The sequence below is a fragment of the Gossypium hirsutum genome, chromosome D12, assembly GCF_007990345.1.
Source record: "Gossypium hirsutum isolate 1008001.06 chromosome D12, Gossypium_hirsutum_v2.1, whole genome shotgun sequence".
In the NCBI taxonomy this organism is placed as follows: Eukaryota; Viridiplantae; Streptophyta; class Magnoliopsida; order Malvales; family Malvaceae; genus Gossypium; species Gossypium hirsutum.
The window spans coordinates 50,062,886-50,084,156 of record NC_053448.1 but is presented as its reverse complement, the minus strand read 5'-3'; the positions used below and the strand labels follow the sequence as shown (position 1 = coordinate 50,084,156).

General features: G+C 33.9%; 3 protein-coding genes and 2 non-coding genes across 9 annotated transcripts; all 5 read right to left on the bottom strand.

Moving 5' to 3' along the window:
* Nucleotides 1-199: 199 nt before the first annotated feature.
* Nucleotides 200-2,991, bottom strand: LOC107946361 (protein NRT1/ PTR FAMILY 5.5). Its single transcript, XM_016880647.2, has 5 exons — nt 2,861-2,991; nt 2,619-2,788; nt 2,128-2,342; nt 1,452-2,011; nt 200-1,337 (listed from the first exon to the last, which is right to left on the bottom strand). The coding sequence occupies exons 2-5, from the start codon at nt 2,719-2,721 to the stop codon at nt 425-427; spliced, it is 1,791 nt and encodes a 596-aa protein (XP_016736136.1). The 5' UTR covers nt 2,722-2,788; nt 2,861-2,991; the 3' UTR covers nt 200-424.
* A 5,630-nt stretch (nt 2,992-8,621) lies between these two features.
* On the bottom strand, nt 8,622-16,498 carry LOC107946360 (uncharacterized). 5 transcript variants are annotated; one of them, XM_041106978.1, is made up of 15 exons: nt 16,223-16,494; nt 15,789-15,896; nt 15,551-15,682; nt 14,150-14,719; nt 13,714-13,858; nt 13,254-13,607; nt 12,625-13,092; nt 11,592-12,335; nt 11,398-11,501; nt 11,179-11,264; nt 10,880-11,098; nt 10,471-10,599; nt 9,874-10,224; nt 9,402-9,517; nt 8,622-8,948 (listed from the first exon to the last, which is right to left on the bottom strand). In XM_041106978.1, the coding sequence occupies exons 1-15, from the start codon at nt 16,334-16,336 to the stop codon at nt 8,830-8,832; spliced, it is 3,759 nt and encodes a 1,252-aa protein (XP_040962912.1). In that variant the 5' UTR covers nt 16,337-16,494; the 3' UTR covers nt 8,622-8,829. The 5 variants fall into 5 exon arrangements, with proteins under 5 accessions (XP_040962912.1, XP_016736134.2, XP_040962911.1 ...); XM_016880645.2 differs by having other exon boundaries at nt 11,592-12,281; nt 16,223-16,491; XM_041106977.1 differs by having other exon boundaries at nt 8,622-8,921; nt 11,398-12,335; nt 16,223-16,498.
* A 9-nt stretch (nt 16,499-16,507) lies between these two features.
* TRNAD-GUC (transfer RNA aspartic acid (anticodon GUC)) lies at nt 16,508-16,579 on the bottom strand. The gene has a single exon. It is a non-coding gene; the product is annotated as a tRNA-Asp (tRNA).
* Nucleotides 16,580-16,676: 97 nt separating this feature from the next.
* On the bottom strand, nt 16,677-16,748 carry TRNAD-GUC (transfer RNA aspartic acid (anticodon GUC)). Its single transcript has one exon. It is a non-coding gene; the product is annotated as a tRNA-Asp (tRNA).
* Nucleotides 16,749-17,989: 1,241 nt separating this feature from the next.
* LOC107946359 (protein BIG GRAIN 1-like E) lies at nt 17,990-20,401 on the bottom strand. Its single transcript, XM_016880642.2, has 2 exons — nt 20,172-20,401; nt 17,990-19,011 (listed from the first exon to the last, which is right to left on the bottom strand). Exons 1-2 carry the CDS (start codon nt 20,206-20,208, stop codon nt 18,176-18,178), a joined length of 873 nt encoding a protein of 290 aa, XP_016736131.2. The 5' UTR covers nt 20,209-20,401; the 3' UTR covers nt 17,990-18,175.
* Between the last annotated feature and the right edge of the window lie 870 nt (nt 20,402-21,271).

Here is a 21,271-nt window from a genome sequence, read left to right as displayed (position 1 = left end):
CGACAAGCCTTTACAAAGAATCACATTGTGATGAGGAAACTCCGAAGTCGCAACGTCAACTTGAAACTTTTTATTCTTTACATTTTGGTTCATATAGACCTTGGATTAGCAAACGAATTTTCGTAAGCTTGTATAAGACTCAACAATGACCATATAATGTTTAATACGCATGATTTACTTATAATTGAATGCATATTGATTGGTGAATTGAATATTATAAATTTCAGTTGCTCTGACAACAAATATGACACTTTGTAGCTCATATCCGACTATCGAATCAGATATCGGGGTGTTAGAATGACATTGTTAAGAGTGCAGCCATTAACCTCAAATATGGATAGAAAAGTGGGAAAAAAAAGCACATAAAATAATACATATTTTGGCACTCACATCCAAGCATGATTAAACATGAAAAAACAGCAGCCTAACGCACTGACATCCTCTGCAACTGATATTCCTCTTGCTCTTGTTTGTTCTCCTGATCTCCTGCTGCTGTTTCTTGTTGTTGTTGAACTTCCAAGACTGGTATTTCTTGTTCGTTTCCTAGTCTTCCTATGATATTATCATAAGAATACGATGAGGCGACATAAGCATAGATGAAACAGTTGAGTACGGCGAGCATGGCATATGCACGATAGATTAAATCCAAACGACTTTCGTTTACACTCTCACCAATCCAAATTTCTTTATATCTGAACCTGCTGTAATAATCTATAATAGCTATGAATCCAATGCTAAGTATTGTTCCAAATCCTGTGAGTGAACTTGCAAATACAGGTCCATATCTCCTTGAATCCGGTACATAATGACCGAAGAAATTGAGGATTCCATCCCCGGCTAACCCTTCCATTGCACCAAGGAAAATGAATTGCAGAAGCAACCAAGATACTGACATGGGAGCTTCGGGATTATCCAACAACCCCTTCTTTTTCAGAGCTTTTAACCGTTTGGACTCAACTTGTGATGCAACAGCACAGCATAGTATGGAGGTCAACATGCCTATGCCGATCTTCACTCCATCAGAGTGCCGTCTTTTAATTCTTTGTATCCGTTTCTCCAACATCATTTTATACCCTTTATTGACAGCAATATTAGAGATCAATTGCATCAACTGAAGAAGTACAACCGATATATCGCCACGCATTGTGTCTGCCTGCTCGATGAAGAATGTATTACCAAGAGACTTCACCATGCCATACACAATGAAAGTTGCAGACATTGGAATAATATCTAAAAGAAGCTTTGTTTGTTCTACTTCTGTCACGGTACAAAGTATCCATCTCGTTCGTAGATTGTCATCTGCCGGTGACTCTTTCACTGCAGCACTGTTGAGCAGCCTGTATTTATGGAAAGCATCGATATATGTTTAACACTACAACGAACAAATCATGGGAAGTACGAAAACGATGCAAAATGATGTAAAAAGAAATGGCAGGGAGAGGGCAACTCACTCAAGATGGTCTGTAAGACTATGATTTTGATCTTCCTCGTCCAAGTTTATTTGGTATTTGAGATGCCTCTTCCGCCAAGCCGCGATTAAGGTACGCAGCATAATCGAAAGCGGACTTGGCTGCAGTCGACGAGGGCCATAGAAAGGAAAGCCACAAAGAAACCAAAGTAAACCAATGAATATGGCAACGGCTGATTGGACAAAACGTTGTTTCCATGCGTCGTAATAAAAGAAAAAACAAAAGACTGATGTTAGGGATCCCATTATCAAGAATACAAATAGAAGCCATCTGATTACTTTCTGCAGAAAGTACCGCCAGCCTCCTATTTTGACCCTAAACCTAAAGCATCCAACTTGAACCCTTTCTGGTTCACAGTCTTCCGGGATTTTTGAGACCCTGGTTTGCTCGAAAGAAAGGGCGTAAAGGGGAATAACTTGAGCAGCCCCACCCACAATCACAAGAGTTAATCCTTCCCAGAAACTCGTATGCTTTAGTTCCTTAAAACAATTCGAAGGACATCGTTCACCACCAGGCACTGAGAGTGCTAAGAGGAAAAGTCCCTGCATGATATAAATCTATGTTATTCAAACTTGGCTGTGAGCGTGGGATATGTATGTTTGCTGGAGTGACGCAGCAACAGCCCAGTAAATGATTTTGAAATTAATATCAAACTTACAGCAGAATATAGAAGACTAGAAAGAATCAACATCCATCGGTAACCAAGATAGGCATCGATGCAGAGGGCGACACATATCTGCAACATATTCCTTAGACTTTCTTGAAGATTGACGATTGTAGTTGCTTCTTTTAGTTTCAAATTCAAGGAATCTGTTAGGAATGACGATAGGTTCTGCAGCACTAAAGTCATCAAGCCCTTGCTGAAAACAAGACCTATATATATGGCCAAAATGAAATTCTTGTGGTTATTGAACTGAGAGTATATAATTAAGATTGCAAGGGATTAGCTGAACAGGAGCCTAACATCTATATGCTTTAGTTAATCATAATAAGTAGTTCTCTATACCTAGTTACATGCAATACTCAATCAGTTAAGAAAAAAGTGAAAAAGAAGACACGTATGTATGAAGTGATAAATCCTACTAAAGACAGATTAATCCTTATATATATATACATATATATGAAGTAGGAAGGAAACGGTGAAAATACCAAAGGTGAAAATAACCAGTCGCTCAGGCCATCTGAACCATTTCGATTTTGGACTTAGGAATCCACCGCATATGCATATCCATATCCATATCCATGTTCCCATCTTTATATAACTTGAAATGTCGTCCCTTCCTTTTCCTTTGCCTTCACAAATATGCAGATCTATTTTTCTGCACAACACAAGCAAATAGCGATGAAGTTAATTAAGAAACAAAAGAAGGAAATAATGATAATGTGCCTACCTTTGTATGAAGCTTAGAGTTGTCTGAAGTAGAAGCAACAAAGCATTTTATATGCATTTCTCATTTATAAAAATAAGAAGCTTCAAGGAGCTTAGAGTGTTCATTTTGAAACTTCTAAGAAGCTCCCCATTTATAAAATAATAAGACTTTTCAGGTTGACTCCAACTGCTTTTATATCCATCACTAAGGTACGTGGATATGAAAATTTATGATTTTTATTAATTTTATATTTTAATAAATATATAAAGAAAATATCAATGTTGCATGAGGCAAACATAACCAGAAAAACAAAATCATTGGACTTTAACGGTAAATTGTTAAGATTTAAGTAGGTGTATTTTTACAATTCAATAATTGTAATTGGATAAAAAAAATTAAGTACCCTTAACCCAATTATTTCTATGGAAAGGTACATCTAGAAAAATAGGATAAGTTTCAATTTTTCCATAATTTTATTCCTACCTTAATGAATTGATGAATACATGTCTTAAAATTTTGAGTAAACTATATAAATAATCCTCCAATTATTAATATGTTTTTGTTTTGGTTATTTAAGTTTAAAAATTGTTATTTTAGTCACTAATGTTATTGAAATTTAATATTTTGGTCACTCATCCGTTAAATCACTAAGGAAGTACTGACGTGACTTTTTTCTTTGACATAATAACAAATTTAGCCTTCTAATATTTACAAATATTATCAATTTGGTCTTAATTTCAAAAAATTCAATAAACTCAACCCTCAACCTCACACATTACGTCAATTTAGTCTTGATTTTTATAAAATCAAAAATAAAATTTAGGAAACTTTTAAAAAATATTTAAACATTTATTTTTTTGATAAAAATATATAAGATTTTATAAAAATACATACAAAATTATAAAAAAATACATATAAATAAATGAATATATATTTTCTAATTTTTTAACTTGACATTATTTATTAAAATAATAATTTTGTAAATAAAACAAGGAAAAAAACCATGAAGAAGACTTAAGTAGATTTAGCTTTTCCTTTTTTTTTTTCAACATTGACAAGCATCAAATTTAAGTTGAGCCAAAAATTATAGCCTCAAGTTGAAAAGGGTAATAATCAATGTCCTTAGGTTGTTCCCAAAATGAGTTTGTTGCATTTGAGGTTGTGTTTGAGTACATGCATAATTGAGGATATATAGGTGATGATGAAATCGTAGAGAACCAATAGGTAGATAGCCATGTCAGCAACTCTACAACAAATTCTTAATTCGATGGCACAATAACAAAGGACGTGAAAATCAAGGAGTTTGTAGAGAAGGTTATTGGTATTGTGGTTGTGGGCAAATGTGGTGCCTAGTACTCGGTAAATTTGGTGAGGGAAAAAGTTTTAATTTAGGTACCTATAATTTTATTTCCTTTAATTTGTTTTTACATTATTGTCTTCCTTTTTTTAATTTAGTATATCGTATCACTTTTAATTTTATTTTTATTTCAAATTAATCATAAAATATTAAAAATTAAATCAAACTTTTTTTAATGAACTCAAAAAATATTTGTTTTCTTACATGACCGTCCTTACTTTCATGTATGAAATTTTATAAAAATTAAAATGAATATCATAAAATAATATTTAATTTTTATAAAATTAAATATAAATATATATATTAGTGATAAAAGATTTTTCCAGGAAATATGCAATTTCAAATTATTGTACATATAAATTTTATAAAAATTAAATGATAAAAAAATTAATTTTTATTTTCTTACATATAAATATTAAAATTATATTAGCTTATATATATTAAATGATAAAAATTAAATTATCAATTTGAGTTTTAAATATTAATGGGCATTAAGTTTAATAGGTTTGGGTTTTAAGCGTGTAACAACTTATTTTTTAATAATGTCGGAAACGGTGGTTTCAGAACCCCATTTTCGGCTATTGAGCCTGTAAATATTAATTAATAATATTTACGTGTCTATTTTAGTATATTATTGAATTTTGATTTAGGAAATTTATTTATTTGATATTTAATTAATGTACAAGTGTAATGACTCTAAAGTTAGTAGTGTTCGAAAATGAGGTATCGGGATATCGTTTTTATAAACCGAACCCAAAATATTTGTGGAGTTATTGTTTAGGTGAATTCAGTTTTGGATATGTAATTTTGTTGAACGAGTGACTAATTAAGATATAAGGATTAAATCATAAAAATCATAAATGTTAATCGCTATTGATTTTTATTAGTTAAAAGGATTGAATATAATTTTTTTCAAGGATTTAAATGATAATTAAACCTTATATTTTAATATTGGACTGTTTATAATGATGTTTAACTAAAATTAATAAAGAAATTAAAATGTATTAATAATAAAAATAATTAGCTAAAGGTGGAAGGAAAGAGAAACCATTGTTTCATCTTCCTCCTTCCACCGAATTTCACCATTGGAAGAGAGCTTTGGAGAGTTTGAAGGTTCGGCCCTTGCATGGTGAGTGATTCTAATGCCATTTTTTTTTATGAATTTTATATTTTTGAGATCATTGTATCTCGAATTAGCTAATCCGGGTGTTAAATTGTAAAACTATTAAAGATTTTAAATATTGTAATTGACTATTTTTGAAGTTTTTGGTGTTTATATGTTAGTTTATAATCTTAGAAATGAAAAAAAGACTAATTTGTAAAGTAAAAGTTGTTAGTTTTGAACATAGGAAATAAAATATAATAATTTTGATATTGGCATGAAATTTCTGTAAATATAGATATTAAAAGGTTGTAGAATGATGTGAATGAAATCAATTTGAAAAACGGGGCTTAAATGTTAAAGTTGTGATTGCTTCAGTTTTAGGGACTAAATTGAATAAAATATAAAAATTTAGGAAATTACTATAAGATATTTTAAACTGATAAGTTGGAATGAATTACCATATAAATCAAGATTTGAATCAATCAATAGATAATCGAGAAAAAAGGAAAAATTGTTGATTAGTCCCTACACTTCAATTCATTAGTAGTTTTTACAGGTAAGTTCATATGATGTAGATATATGCATAAATGTATTGTGTGTATCTGAATTATGATATCATAACGTGTAATTGTATTTTGACTTGTTTTTGAAATGATATAAAAGGTGAGAAAAGGACTTAATTGTAATGAATGGAATTGTTGTATTAAATGTGCCCAGATGGACATATGATAGGAAAGAATACAATTGGCATGTCAATAGGGTCAATTGCGCGCTTATACGGGTTTGCAGTTTGGTGCCACTGTTTGCACTTCAGTGCCTCTGTACAGCACTACGTTGCTTTCTAGTGTGTTTAGTATTACTCGTGTATCCGTATCTGTTTATTATAGTTCATCAGGCTAAACAGTTAATGTAAAAATAAAAAATGATTGAACGATAGAATGTATTGTGATTAGAAATAGATATATGTGATTGGACTGGTGTAAATGATTTTATGTTTGATAATTTTATCAGAATTATACTAAATGAAATCTACATCGTACGAATTGAAATTTTATAAATCTCGTATTTTACAAACTCACATTACCTTTGTGAAATGTGATGACAGGAGTTGTATAGTTAGCTAATTAGTATGTTAATTGTGATTATAGGTGAGTTTATTGTTTTTAGAACCTATGAACTTACTAAGTATTCGTAATACTTACTTTGTTTTGTTTTCTGTTTTTGTAGTTGACATTTTGCAGAACATGTCCATCGGATCACCTCAAAACTCACACTATCTAGCTTCAATCCCGGTAGACTTTTAAATCATTCTAGACATGATTATGTGGCATGTGTATAGGTTTTAATGTGAATAAGTGTTTATGTTGGAAGATGCCGAAATGATCCTTATATAATGTTTGTTTTGAATGTTTATATGATATATATATATATATATATATAATACTTGGATTGTATATGTGTTTACTTGGAGTGTTCATGAGTTTGAACCAAGAATGTGGTTGGTTGTAGATGCTTATTATGATGTTTAAAATGTGCATAATGACATTATAGTAAGCTATGGTTGAAGTTTATAAATGGTCAATTTTGAATGTGAAAAGGTTGAGTTAATATGATGAAAATGGTAGGATGGTTTTGATACAATTTTGATGGTAACAAATGTTTAGTTGCATGCTTGAATTGGATGAATGGTGTGGAATTATATCAATTTACTTGAATGGTATGTAATGTTCTTATGACCTTGTTGTATAATGGTGCCAATGTGGCATATTGATTAGATTGTTTAGGAGGTTGATATATAATATGTGTTGGCTTGGTTTTGGGATGTTTTGAACATGTTTAAAAGTTGCCAAATGCATTTTTGAGGTTACTTTTAAAGGTTGGTTTTAAAACAAACACCAAATGGTCTATACTTGCACCACAAGGGCTAGTGGCACGGCTGTGTGATTTCTGGTAAAAATGAGTTTTTGGAGCTACACAATTCCCGAAAGTTACATGGTCTAGTCACACGGCCGTGTGAGATCTGGTGGAAATGGCCACTTTTAAACCACATAGTCACAGAGAGTTATATGACCTGGACACACAGTCGTGTCCCCTGTTTTTCATAAATGTTCTTATTTTTGTAAAATCTTTTAGAATGACTCTTATTCTTACTCGAGTCAACTTAAGAGCTTTCGTAAGCTCGATTTAGAATCGATTTTGTTTGTAAAACATGACTTGTGAGTATGTATAAAATAATTATGTTTAATCAAATTTTTTTTAATTAAGTTTTGCATGTAACTGTTTCGTTGACTGTTGTAGCTTCCTATAGCTCAGGTTCGGTGATCGGACCAGATAAGGGGTATTACAAAAAGTATTAAGTTTTAATAGGTATTTGGGTTTAAGTTTTAAATTTGGGCTTGGGTATGTAAATGGGTTATGGACTTATTGCCTTTATTGGTTTAAAATGTCAAAACCAAAAATCAACTGAATAAATCAATTAAACCAAACATGAAAACTGGTTAAATCGAAAAAAAAAACAAATTTCTAATTCGGTATTTATAAAATAAAATTAAAAATAAAAAAAGTTTGAATCTGGTTTAAGTCTTATTTATGTGTTTTTTTTAAATATATATTATTTAATAAATTTCATGTTAGAAAAAGAGCAAAATGGATATTCATTTATTTATAGTTTTGTATCTATTTTTATAAAATCTTATGTATTTTTATTGACAAATGAAACTTTTTAATAAATTTTGTTTTTATTTTTTTTAATTTTTTAATTTTGAATTCTTAAAATCAAAGCTAAATTTACATAAAGTATAAAGTTGAAGGTTAAATTTATTGAAAATTTTTGAATTAAGACCAATTTGATGAAATTTGTAAAAAATAAAGGATTAAACTGATTATTATGCCAATAAAAAAATGATCATATCAATACTTCATTAGTGATTTGACTTTCACTAATATTAATTACTAAAATAAACTAGAATTTCTTTAATTTCTAATGGTTTTATAAATCCCGTGCCATGTAAGATCTTGTAACTGGAATTTGTAACAAAGTTAAATTTAGATGGTACTTCTTTAAAGCTTAAAATTGGAGACGTCGCAGCAAAAATTGCATTTATACGCTCTGATTTTTTCTTTATTTTTTCTTTTAACTTTTTTTTTTCCAAATTCATTTTGGTTTGATGTAAAAACACAAATTATTTATTATATATAATAAAAACTAAAAATATATTTTAATTTTAATTGAAAATAAATAATATAAAAGTTTTTACTATTAAATTATAATTCAAAATCAAATAAATCAGAGCACACACACAGTTGGGCGAAAAAGAATATGTTTGAAACAATTATACTGAGATCTGTGTTGCACTATTACGATCAACAACAAAGTTACACGTTTAAACAAGAGAGAATCACGGAAGAGTAGCCAACTTAATTGCTACTTTTCTTACTTCTTTACTAAGTTTCCTTGGTTGTGTAGATAGAGCAGTTACACGTTTAAACAATAGAGAATCATGGAAGAGTAGCAACCTTATTTGCTACTTACTTCTTTACTAAGTTTTCTTGGTTGTGTAGATAGAGCAGCAACTGTCCATCATCAGCAGCCACAGCCACAACTTCTGGCCTCGACTCATCTGTTGCAATACACGAAACACGCCCACCTGATATTCCGTAAAGGAAAAGATGCAATCACTCTGTCTAAAATCAGAAATGTATGTATATACATTGAAGCAAATTTCAAGTGTGAAAACTTCTGGAATCAGATCCATCCAGGATCATCACAATCAATCCAATGAATCTTCTATGTTCTTCATAATCAGAATATAAACTTATCCGATACATATTTAGACATTGCAATTATTATAGATGCACGTTTCTTCAAATACCAATATCCAATCCATATCTAGATGCGAGTATAGAAATATGAACCTCCAAAGATACTATGAATTCACGGGAAAACTTGGAAAAATACTGAATATAGACATGTATTTCCATACAGTAATCACCCAAGTCCAAGCAACAAAGACTTACACGCTGTTTAGTAAAGGTCCATGAATGGGTTTGATTTAAATTCTAATATCGTCCCCTGGACTAAGTAGAGGCAGATTACATACCTTTGAAATGATGCAAAACGCCAAGTCTAGCTCCGGTGGACAATTCCCACATATACACTAAACCATCATCTCTTCCCATGATCCCGTGATCAAGTGACGCACTAACTGTAGCAGCCCTGTAAAATAAAGTTCAACAATTATTTGACACATTTGCTTGCTAAAGTCTCAGAAACTTCTTTTTTCTTTCAAGTGTTTACAGTAGCCATAAATTGATACAATAATTCTCTAATACCACATGTAACAGCTGCATATGCGTAAAAACATTCTCATATATTCTAACATTCAGTATGAGCAGTTCCCAGACTTCTTTTGGTTACTACAAACACAGAAAGGGAAATATCTGATACAAGAAAAACAGGTTACTTGCTGCCTTCAGAAGAAACAAGACTGACTCCATTTTATGAACTCTACATCTCTTTAGGAAACCAAAAAAGCCTAGTTTATATTAGATGTAAAAAGAACTTTAAAGCACCTTGGATCTAGTGTACTTCCCAAGATCATCGTGTCCTTCACCAGCAAAGCTAGCCTCCACCATCTGGATGTATTTGCTAGGCCATTACTTGATAAATGTTCATGCTGAGGATCAGAATTAGTCAAGACAAGAAGCCAGATAGCAACATCTTTCCCCTCTAATGGAAGAAAAGAACTATCCTTATGTTTGGAAAACCAAAATTTTGTTGATGTGGTGATTTCATCAATGCGCTCTTTCATGTCATCGTAGCTGAAAACAGGCTGCCAACTAAGTAAACTGATCGGTAAGAATTGCTTGATTGGATCGCCTGAACCAGAATATCTTGAGATAATGACCCTTTTCAGAATATCCCTGAGAAGTAAAACCTATTATCAGTAGCTAATCAGATTTTACGTGGAGAGGCAAATACAAGAAAGCCCCTTTGAAGCCTTGTCCCTTCTGCACAAAATGTTGCATCAAGGATATAAAAGACCAATACCTATAAATATATTAATATTTCTACATTGCCACCCAACAATTAGATACAAACTATCACTCAGAAGTCAGAATAAACAAACGGTATAAAAAAATATGGTTTTCAAGCAGAAGCTAACATACCATACAACAAAATCCCCAAAACCATTATGCCCAATCACCAGATGAGCACACTTTGGAATTCTCTTCAACTCCACTACACAAGCGGATATGCAGTCACCAGATGGTATAATAAATTCTTCTGTCCATGCACTGCAAAAAGTGAACAAGATCGGTAAAATTGCATGATTCATTGAAAGTAAATAGGCAAGGGACCATATTGTCAGAATGAAAAAGGGAGAAAGGTTCCACAATCTATCTTCAAATTATAAAAAGCATTCTTACACTTACAACAGCTGAATATTCAGCAGTATATGTCTGTTTCTATAATATGAAACCTATTAGGTGCTTCTCAGAACAATACAAAAAAGACTACAATCTGCTATAAGAATAAAGAGGTAAATTTGTATAGAGGGAATGGAAAGACATTCACCTCCATGTTGAATTCATGGCCCAAAGATACAGTCTCCCACTCTTTCCAGCAGCAAGAAGATAGTCATTTTCACAAACCAGTATACATAGCACACTTTCAACTGTCTCCAATTTTGCAACCAAAGAAACATAACCAGGATTCACCCGCACAATTTTTACTGCATTCTCCTTCAAGCAGCCTGAAAAACAAATTGAGCAGATACAATCTATTCTCCCTTCCCTAAGAAAATAATTCTGATATTAGCATAATATTTGTTTCAAATCAGTTTGACATGATAGAGACCTAAAGAAACAGTTAACCTGCAATAAGGTGTTTTAATGCTGTCAAGTAAAACAAGACATTGCCCATCTGGGGTAAATTGTAAGCCACATTTTTCTACACCAATCTAGGAAAGAACAAAAGAAATTGTCAAAAAGATTATCACAGACCAGATAAGCACCATGTCAAGGAATCAATAAGTGCAATAGAAATAGATGAAGAATTTATAAATAAAAACATATCTGCCCACTAAAGCTTACTTCAGAAGATGGTAACGCTACTGATGTGTAGCCAACAAAAGAAGGGCATCCTTTCCTTGGTACTTCAGTAGCTACCTTGTAGATGAACAAGGTTCTGTCCGTATCTACAAGAAGACCACATGAAACACAAATGTGGATTTCATTTCCTTTTGTACCCAGCAATACTGATGAAATCGGCAAAGGATGAAAATAACCTCCTACAAGGTTGACAATGCCCCTTAGATCACTACTAAGCTCTACACGCCCATGATGGTTGACACCTGAACCACCTTGAACTTCCATTGCCGTAGATAAGTTCTTGTCACAAAAACTAGTCACCTGATTTTGACACGATGCAGAACAGCCGTTTTCTACAATAAACCTCTCTTTGTAACAATTTTCTTGATACCCCCTTTCAAGTGAAACAGGTTGATTGAGTAAACAAGATGCATCCTTTTTAGATGCACAAGTCAACTTTTGGTTTTCATTAGATAGAATAGGTGGCATATTATTGATTTCAGGTTTGCAATACGCAGTAGTTTTCTCCGTAGGCAATCCACAGGATTGTCCTTCAAGCATGGGTGTATTACCAAAGACATCTCTATTGCATGGTTTGTCATCAGAAGAGTGACAACTCTTTGAAACAAGTGAAGTTCCTGGCATAGCAGAGTTATTAGGGGCATAATCATCTCCAGAATTTCTGCATATGATACTTTCAGATAGAGGACCAACGTATTTTCTAGTTGAATAAGCTTGCTTTGAGATTTTCTTTCTGGTATACACTTTATTTTGGTCTTGATGGGAAGAGTTAGTAGTAGGAGCCCTGGTTTCAGCACTACTGTCTTTCCCTGATATTTTCAATGAACTTGCAATTCCTCTTGAATTAATATCATTAGCATCCACAACTGCAGAAACATGATTATTTGCTTCAAATTGAAAATCATCAAAATCATGATTAACTGAAACAAAAATAAATACTAGAAATTATCATGGAGTTCCATGTAAACTATCAGGAATTCAGTAAATTGCATGATATACAGCTTTCAATGTAAGTTCTGTTCTGAGTAACAGTTTCTAACCAGGAAGTTAAACTTTGGGTAAAGGTTGCAGGCTAGTAGGAAACTAGGTAGTTTTCATTCCAAGCTAGATTGATATCTTGTCAATCAGTTTAGGAGGTAAGGCTTGCCCTGTGAGGACTTAAAAGTAAATTTGAAAGCTAAAATTTCAAGCTTGGTTGAACTTCATTACCTTCAGCACAATTAAGTGCATTCTTGGGCTTCTTTTGCTTGGAATGGTTTTCAATATCTGCTGAGTTTTCATCCAAAGTTATGGAAACACCCTGGATATCTTCAGATAGAGTTTTCATGATTGGAGATGCACACTCTAAAACAGACTCGGCCATGTTTACTTCCTTGTGGCAGATGGTGTCTTGGTCCCCAGAGCTCCCGCCACAACAAACTGGTGTTTCCTGATTCGGTTTGATGCTAAAAAGCTGTTCCTGGATGTTGGAATCAAATGCTTCTTTGTTGAAACTAGTCTGATTAACCTCCAAACTTTTTGAAAACAATATAGCTTGGCTAGCTACATGATCCCCTCCCTGACTATTCTCAAAACTGTCAAGAATAACAGAGTTCAAGTGTTCAAGATTTGGCACAACTAAACCGTGGTCTAAACCTTGGATATGCATTCTTGTGTCCTGTTCTGTACGTGCATCCTCTGTTAGAATGAAGGCAGCAGTTTTAGCAGAAAAAACTCATGAGCTAGCAAGAATAGATTAACATGAAGCTACAAAGTCTAGGGACTCGAGGTGTTGGATGCTACATGCCAAGATGAATATGTTCAGAGAAAACTTCAAAATTTATAAAATTTAACAGTACCTGAAGATGGAAGGTTCAACAAATGGTTAGTGACAATGTTGTCCTCTCGAGAGTTCATCACATGAGGCAATACATTGCATGGGCTAATTGTTTCCTTTTTCTTCTTTGAGGACTCCTTAAGCAATGGAACAGCTTGAGGAAGTAAAACAGTCATCATCAACTTAGCCATTTCCTGACCTACCGAATCAAACTCACTTTTTTCAGAACCTGTATTTGAATTAGATGTGCCTATTTCTTCTTCTTGATGAGACTCAGTCACCAAGCCATCAGAATTAACCATATTAGTAGTGATTAACTCTTCTTTCATACTGCCAGTTATGTCCTTTGCACCTGAAGCAACACTTGTCCTATCATCTGCATAGATGTTGTGGCCTAATAAGGTGGATGCTAAGAATGATAAATTATAAATGTAAAAGAAAACCTGGGTTACAATGTAGTATATACTGCAGATAAGAACTACCTTCAAAATCCAAAGTATCAGGTGCATAAAGATGGACATCATTTATGCCCATGGAGTCATTTGGAAATGATGAATCTTCAGGTCTGTCATCTGTTTTTATAGGAAAACAGAATCCTTCCAGTACAGTATCTTGTGACCTATCCAACTGTAAGAAGTTAAGAACGTTTCTAATATTGTGGCAACTAATGTTACTTGTAATAGCAAAACAAAAACTGCATCAACTGATTATAAAACCATGATTTCACATAATTTGCCCCCAAAATGGAAGAGGGTGATAATTCTGAGGAAATAGCTCTTAAAAGCTAGCTCCAGATGGTAAGACTAATTCAAGCAGTAAGTACCTAAATTTTGCAAGAAGATAGAGGGAACATGATTTCAACAAGATGTTCAACATGGGCAGAACCAAATGAAAATAAGACATGATAGACAATCTTACCTCTTTATATGCAATGTTAGCTACTCTAGTGAATTTTTCGTTTTGAGTACTAATAAACTTGCCCTTGGCTTCATTCTCACCATCATGACCCACAAAATCAACAGATTTTGATGGAAAACCATCTTTGGCTGGGGAGTTTTCTACAATTTTCCCTGCTGATTTAGAGTGCACTGCCAATGCTTCGGGAAATCTGTCAATTTCATCTTCCAAAGCATTATGAGTTACCAAGAACCCATGTTCATGTTTCACTTGATTCCCTGGTACTAAATTTGAACCCTCGGCATCATAAGTCAGGTCCTTAGATCGGGGACGTTTAAGGCCAGGCCTGTCAACCAACTTGCTTTGCATTTTTTCACACCTTGTACTTCTCTTTTTCCTGATCTGTGGCCTGGCCAAGTATGGTAGTAAATCAGAAGCAGTACAGATAGTTGAGCTCCCATTATCATTATCCATTCTAGAAGCGCCATTGCAAAAGCTGGAATATAACAAACTCCTTTCTGCTGTTCCATTGACATTTGCCACCAATTCCCGAAGTAACCTTTGAACAAATGGATTTTTAAATCCAAAAAACTGCATGAAAATGCAAAGAAAAACTCAGTGAAATTACCTATGTTTTTCTTTACCTATCCATAGTTAGGAAATACATTTTCAAACATTGAGCAAGTCAAAACAGTACAGCATCAAGTAGTTCAAAGAAGCACCACAAATAAAAAAAACAGCCAAGAAATAAGTGAAAGTTTTTATAATATGTATGCAGTATGCATGCATATAAAGGCATCAACATCTGTAAAATAATACTATAGAGCACCTTTATTGCATTCGTTACAAAGAATACAACAACCTGAGCCACCCAGTGAAAAATCTATCGAAGAGAAAAGATCGGCTTAAATGCTCCACATTATACTGCTTCAAATTGATGTCAGAGCTTGATCTTTATCATGTTAATCACTCTCAATCTAAGCGACTCTGAGGGTAATATTTAAGGTAACCATATAAAGATGAAAGAACAAGACAGTAACTCAAAGGATTTCCACAAGCTTAGCTATTCTTCACCAGAGCAACCCCTAGATCATCTTGTTCAAATTAGGATGCATCTCTTCTATAAGAAATCTTCAATCTAGAGACCAAAGTGAACATTGACAAATAAATTGGATTTGACAGAAGAGAGTTTTATAATTCTGATAAACAAGTAGAAAACAAGAAAAAGTAGAATGAATTGTCATCTAGGTGGAATATGCTTTCCAGATACCAGATATGACAACAAAATAAGAACATAAAGATGATATCACCAAAGCCGCAATTGTCCGTACTAAAGTTGTAAATAGCAATGCAATTAACCAAAAAAGGAGGGCTAAGGAAAATGCAACTTCAGAGTGCTATGGAAGCACCACCAAGTTATACCTCCACGCCGTCTATCTTGCATGAGAATCTCTTTCCATGCCATATCTTCAAATGTGGGCAACCCATCTTCTGAAATTTCTCCCATGCAATATCTGGAGTTTGTCCAGAACACGATTGCCCATCACAGGAGATCTGCATGAAAATAGAGGCACACTTTTGCTTGGTTATTCGCTTAAAAAAGTAACAATGGAAAACAAGATGCAAGTGCTAGGTAAAACCATCATGCCTGCTTACTCACCACAAACAAAGGCCCTCTAGGACCTTCATGAATTTCTGTCTTATAAGTGCTTCCATTGTGAGCCCGAACAGCTTGATAGCCCACAGGATAAGGATATCGATCTTTACCCTACAGATTAACAAGGTTAAATCCACTTAAATGAAACACCATTAGTCCATAACAATTTACTTCAATTTTCTGCTGTTAGTTCAAATATATATATTTTTAATTAGCCAAAACTTGTTAGGATCGAAGATTAGGAGTTCCTAAATTTCAATTACAAATTTACACCGTACTTGCAGAAAAATATGCTACTATTAGAGACACCGGCAATCAACCAGAGTTCTTTAGTTTTCAATCAAGTTATTCGGTAGGTATCTATATTGATTACACACAAAAAAAAATCATACACCGTGAGAATGTCGAATAAATTGCAAATAGAAAAGCAAACAAACCCTAGAGGAGCTCCAATACTTCTTCTCCCAGGGACCTTTGTATACAGATCCAATGGAAACGATCTCCAGATCGTCTAATTTCGCTGTTTGTTCTCCTTCTTTAGTTTTCGCCATTCAAAGAAATGAGAAGAAAGCAGGATTTCCAAACAACTAACAATAAGCGAGTAGAGAGCATTCTCAAGATAGACGAAGAGATGGCATTTTAAATGGCGGGAACTAAAATCTTGAAATGCGTCATTTCCCTCGAAATTCTAAAAACTTTATTTGATTAAAGAAAAAGTTACTCGCCGTTGCCGGGGATCGAACCCGGGTCACCCGCGTGACAGGCGGGAATACTCACCACTATACTACAACGACTTGTTGATTTTTGGTAGTTTTCTACTATTTTACCCATGCAATATCTGGAGTTTGTCCAAAATCCAAAAACTTTTTTTGATAGGAAAAAATTAATATTCGCCGTTGCCGGGGATCGAACCCGGGTCACCCGCGTGACAGGCGGGAATACTCACCACTATACTACAACGACTCATTTATTTTCTAAGATTCTTCCTGATATTTTTTCTGTTTCTAAACTATTCGAAGTCTAAATGAGTAATTGCTTAGGGAAGATCCGATATTCAAACAAAGCAAGCAATATTTCCAGCCAAACTTCATAAAATCACATTTACTTTGAAAAAAAATCACTGCGTAGACCTATCTCATCCATTAGGATGCGACATGGTTTGCTGGACCCTTAGCTAGGTTGCCCCCATGCATCATTGATGTCTATCATGCCCTCCTATATAGGCTTTTTTAGTGCTCTACAGTACATACATCATTTTTGTGCATCATTCTTTCTAAAAGGCTATCAATAGGTTTCATCATCGATTTAGCGTTAGACCTTTATTCTGATTCCAAGTGACACTAAGGAAAGCGTAGAGGAAAAAAAAACACTACTAGCTTTATACGCATGAGTTGAATTTTGAAAAGGACTCTTGGATCAACTTGTAAAATATAATCTAAAGGCACAAAAGTTGGTTCTTAATTCTTAATTATTATAAGCAAGCAAAACTTGCATCTATATAGTTTAATAAACAATACATGTCTTTGTATGTTTAGTTGTCTGATTGCACAGGAATTTAATGTTGTTGGCATTAATCAAAACTCTTAATAATTTGGGGTTTAAAGTGGAAGTTACATTATTGGAATGATAAGACGTACGTCCGTACGAAGTTTTACCCTTCAATGCTTTACAACTTCCCTACTGCTTAACCCACCATTGTTCATCATTGCATCTATATCAGATAAAGATTCAGACATTTCTCTACATGTAAGAATAATGATGAATTCTAGGAAGCCTTGTAAGTTAAGTTAATTGAAATTGCGGAAAAAGAAGTTTGATTTCTGAACTTAACTCTAGATATATAGATTAGACAGTGGTATTAACTTTGTTCCTGCATTCACCAAAAAGAAAAAACTTTGTTCCTGCAGGTTTGGAAGATGAGCCTATAAATCAGGCATGCAAAAACTTAATGAATTTGGATGTAGTTTATTTGATTCATACAGTTTAGTTTAGAAATAACATTCTAGACATTGGAGACAAATTTTATCATTCACCTGTGATTCAATGTATTACGGCATGCTCGTGTAGAGAAAATAAGGTTTATATGAATCACACGTTCTGATTAGGAAATATTAATTAATGTGACGTGATGATGGCTTTTGTTGGGTTTTCTCCATTAATTTAGTGGATAATCATTAATCATGCACAATCTAAGCGAGCAAAAGAAATGGAGGACTTTTGAGGTTTATGCATTAATCCATGAAAATAAGTGGCTGGAAAAGGAAAGACAAACAAACAAATTCCAAACTGTACACACAGAAAAATGAAAAGCATTCAATATCTGTTAATTATCACAGTCTTTAATGAAGATGAAAAACAAATGAAGCCAAAGTTTGAAAAAGAGTATAGTCTCAAAGGGCACCATTGGAAACCGGTGCTCCCCTCTTGAAGCTATCCATGTTTGTAGTTTCAAACACAGGCAAACCACTTGAATAGCTTTGCAACTCAAAAAGATCAGAGCTTGAATCAGTATCTGCACCATCATCAACCTCACACAACTTACTGAAATCTTTCTCTTCTGATTGATATCGATCAACCCTAATGTTCATATTCTTATCCTGATGATGGGGTTCGATAGTCTTGTACTTTTCTAAGAACCCATCAATGAGCTTCGATGTCTCATTCCTTTTTGTAGGTGTGGCTGTATAAGGAGGTGGAGTTCTGAAACCAGAGCTTGAAGAAGAATAAAAGGACTTGGTATCAACCGTGTTAGAGCTACGAAAATGGCTGATACTAATCCTCCTTTTCCTTCTCCCACCAGGGCTCACTTCTTCATCTTTCATGGATTGTGTGGTGGATTTCGAATTTTTCTTCTTTTTGGAACCTGTTTGATTGAAAAGAGAGTTCAAGAAGGTAGCGAGTTTACCACCTGGGGAGCTTGGTTGCTTGTGTTTCTTCTCTTTGGCATGTTTTTCCACCAAATGAGACTGGTGAAGAAGAGGGTTTCTTCTCATCGCTACATCCAAGCTGATCCGATCTCCTTTCAATGGCTGCCTCTCGTCCCGCGTTACCTTTTGGCTGATTAATGTTCCACAATTGTAGCTCGCTGCTTCATTGTACCCTGAGAAATACCGAGCCGCTTCGAACACGTCGAGCTCGCCGGAACCATTCCGGTGATGGAATGACTTCTTCAACATTGTATCAGGGTTGAAACTTGAAACCTTGATGCTTATGATATTATGTCTACCTGGTGCGTAAGGTTTATAATTGTTACTAGAGAGAGCGATAATCTGTAAAGTGAAGGAGAACAGGTTTGGAATGATTGAGAGCAGTGGGAAGGGTATATCTTTTAACTATATATATTGGCCACTCTTCACTTGTTAAAAATATTTATAATCTCTTCAAAATGCAACTAATAATAATAATAATAATCAATCGTAGGGTCTAATAATGCAATATATATGATGAAGTGTGGTTTGGAGGATTTGTGGAGGAGACCCCTGACCCCCCACTTTTGACTATGAATTTATGTTTTGGGGTAGAAGTAAAACAAAGATTTTTGTTTTATCCTTGTTTCAAACTGTGGTTTTGTGAAAACCAGACTTTTTTTTTTATCACTCTAGCGAACGTAATTAATATTGTCCACAGTGAGAATCAAAAATAGAAAAAGGATGGCAAAGAGCGGTGCATTTCCTTGGATTCTAGGGAGTCTACACTGTTGTTGTTGGCCATGGCTCAATGTCGAGTGCTTCTGCAAACTCAACTTTTACATATAAATCATTACAATGTTAGAGGGTCATCAGAATTTAGTAGATCCCACTAGGGATTGCAATTCAATCTTTAAATGAATAGATTCTTTCGCTATAATGGTGTTAATTAATTGGTTGCTAAGTTACTTTTGACTAACGTAAAATCAACCTTAACCCAGTAATATCTGCCTGCCGACTCTTTGGGAGCCCTGGGAGTTTTAACACTGCATAGTGGTATGGATCAGAACCTGAACAGCGGCTTGACTTTCAGGAGTCAATCCTTCCTTTCTCAAGGACACCTCAGTTTTTTATCATTGAATTCGAAAGGAGTCAGGTCGAAGGAGAGCAAGACGCTGTTTTTCTTTTCTTTCATAATTTCATCACATTTCTGCTATCTCCAAATACAGATCTGTTTTGTAGAAAGCAATAACTCTCCCTTTTTTTTGAGATATGGGTATTTGGGTGAGTCAATAGTCATTATATTTGACCAAGCTAATCTAAGACAAAATCCCTATCACTTCCAACTCATTTTCCTAGCTTTTGATGACAGATTTCAGCATACAAGATTCTTAATCAAGACTTGGATTTACTCCTAATCTAAGCTGGATAAAATCAATCAAATATCTTTACTTAAAAGCCAGGAAATGAGGATACATACCTAGCTGTTTCAAACTTTGAAATGTAATTGGAGCCATAGAATAGCAAGATATCAAAAAGGAAGAGCTTATGTAATCAGGAACGATAAAATCAACTGCCTGAAATCTTAGGACCAGACGGACCCTACTGAAGTATGGATCGGATCAGATCTAGTTGCCCATTAAAAACTGTTTTGGTTAAAGATCAAAATTATCGGTGCAGTAGCAAACGATTTATATTATTTAAATCTTTGTTGATATTAGGTTTTGAGTTCTCTTTGATAAAAAAAAAAATTAGTTGATTAATTAACGTAACCACGTGTAAGAGGTAACATCCGAAATGCTCAAGGTTGGAATGTCAACATTTTCAACATTTCCCTTGGACTTCTTCTGTACCGAAATCAATTATCAAAATCTTGATACAATAGTAAGTAGTATGTAAACTTCCAATATCCAATTCGAACGCTTGTCCTAACATAGACGTACGTTAGTGATTTCATCCCCTCTAGCCAAAGTTCCAAATGATCTTTGTATGGATTCATGTTTGATGTTGGGTAGCTTTCTTTTATTATGCACCATGCATTCCTAAAGTTACCTTGCATGGCCACGGGTCTTTAGGGAGTCCAATTGATTTTCCCCTATTAATGTCTCTTTTTTAAATATTTTTTTAAGGTTCTTGTTGTATTTGTTTAGCTCTTTTTATTTCAGAGTGATGGAAAACACCATGAACACAGCAGCTGTACATTGATTGAGCTAAGAAATAGAAAGAAAGAGGAGAATTCTGAGAGAGGAAAGAATGAATTTTGTATTTATGAGAGAGTTTGAAAATTGTCATTAATTGAGTCTGAGGGTTGGCATTTATAGTTGTAGCTACAACCCTTCAATTTCTTAACAACTTACAACCATTTACAAAAGCTTTCAACAACAATATATACTCATAGCTAACAATAGTAACTAATACCTTATCATTCACCCTACTTATCTCATCTTTTAAGAACTTGTAAACTCTCAACTACCTCATGAGAGGAACATACTCTAGGACATTTGTGAAGTTGAAGAAAGAAATTTGATGAGAGTGACTTAATAATTGTGACATCAACTTGTTAAAGAGCATAGTTATTTT

Excerpts from the sequence above, each read along its gene's own strand:
- LOC107946361 (XM_016880647.2), bottom strand. The coding sequence starts at position 2,721 with ATGGGAACATGGATATGGATATGGATATGCATATGCGGTGGATTCCTA. Across the intron at positions 2,012-2,127 it reads CTAGTCTTCTATATTCTGCT|GGACTTTTCCTCTTAGCACT; the intron begins GTAAGTTTGATA and ends TATATCATGCAG. Across the intron at positions 1,338-1,451 it reads AGTCTTACAGACCATCTTGA|GCTGCTCAACAGTGCTGCAG; the intron begins GTGAGTTGCCCT and ends CCATAAATACAG.
- LOC107946360 (XM_041106976.1), bottom strand. The coding sequence starts at position 16,336 with ATGGCGAAAACTAAAGAAGGAGAACAAACAGCGAAATTAGACGATCTG. Across the intron at positions 13,608-13,713 it reads TGATACTTTGGATTTTGAAG|ATGATAGGACAAGTGTTGCT; the intron begins GTAGTTCTTATC and ends ACATCTATGCAG. Across the intron at positions 10,225-10,470 it reads TTTGGGGATTTTGTTGTATG|GGATATTCTGAAAAGGGTCA; the intron begins GTATGTTAGCTT and ends TTTACTTCTCAG.
- LOC107946359 (XM_016880642.2), bottom strand. The coding sequence starts at position 20,208 with ATGGCTCCAATTACATTTCAAAGTTTGAAACAGCTAG. Across the intron at positions 19,012-20,171 it reads TCAAAGTTTGAAACAGCTAG|GTAGACATAATATCATAAGC; the intron begins GTATGTATCCTC and ends CTTACGCACCAG.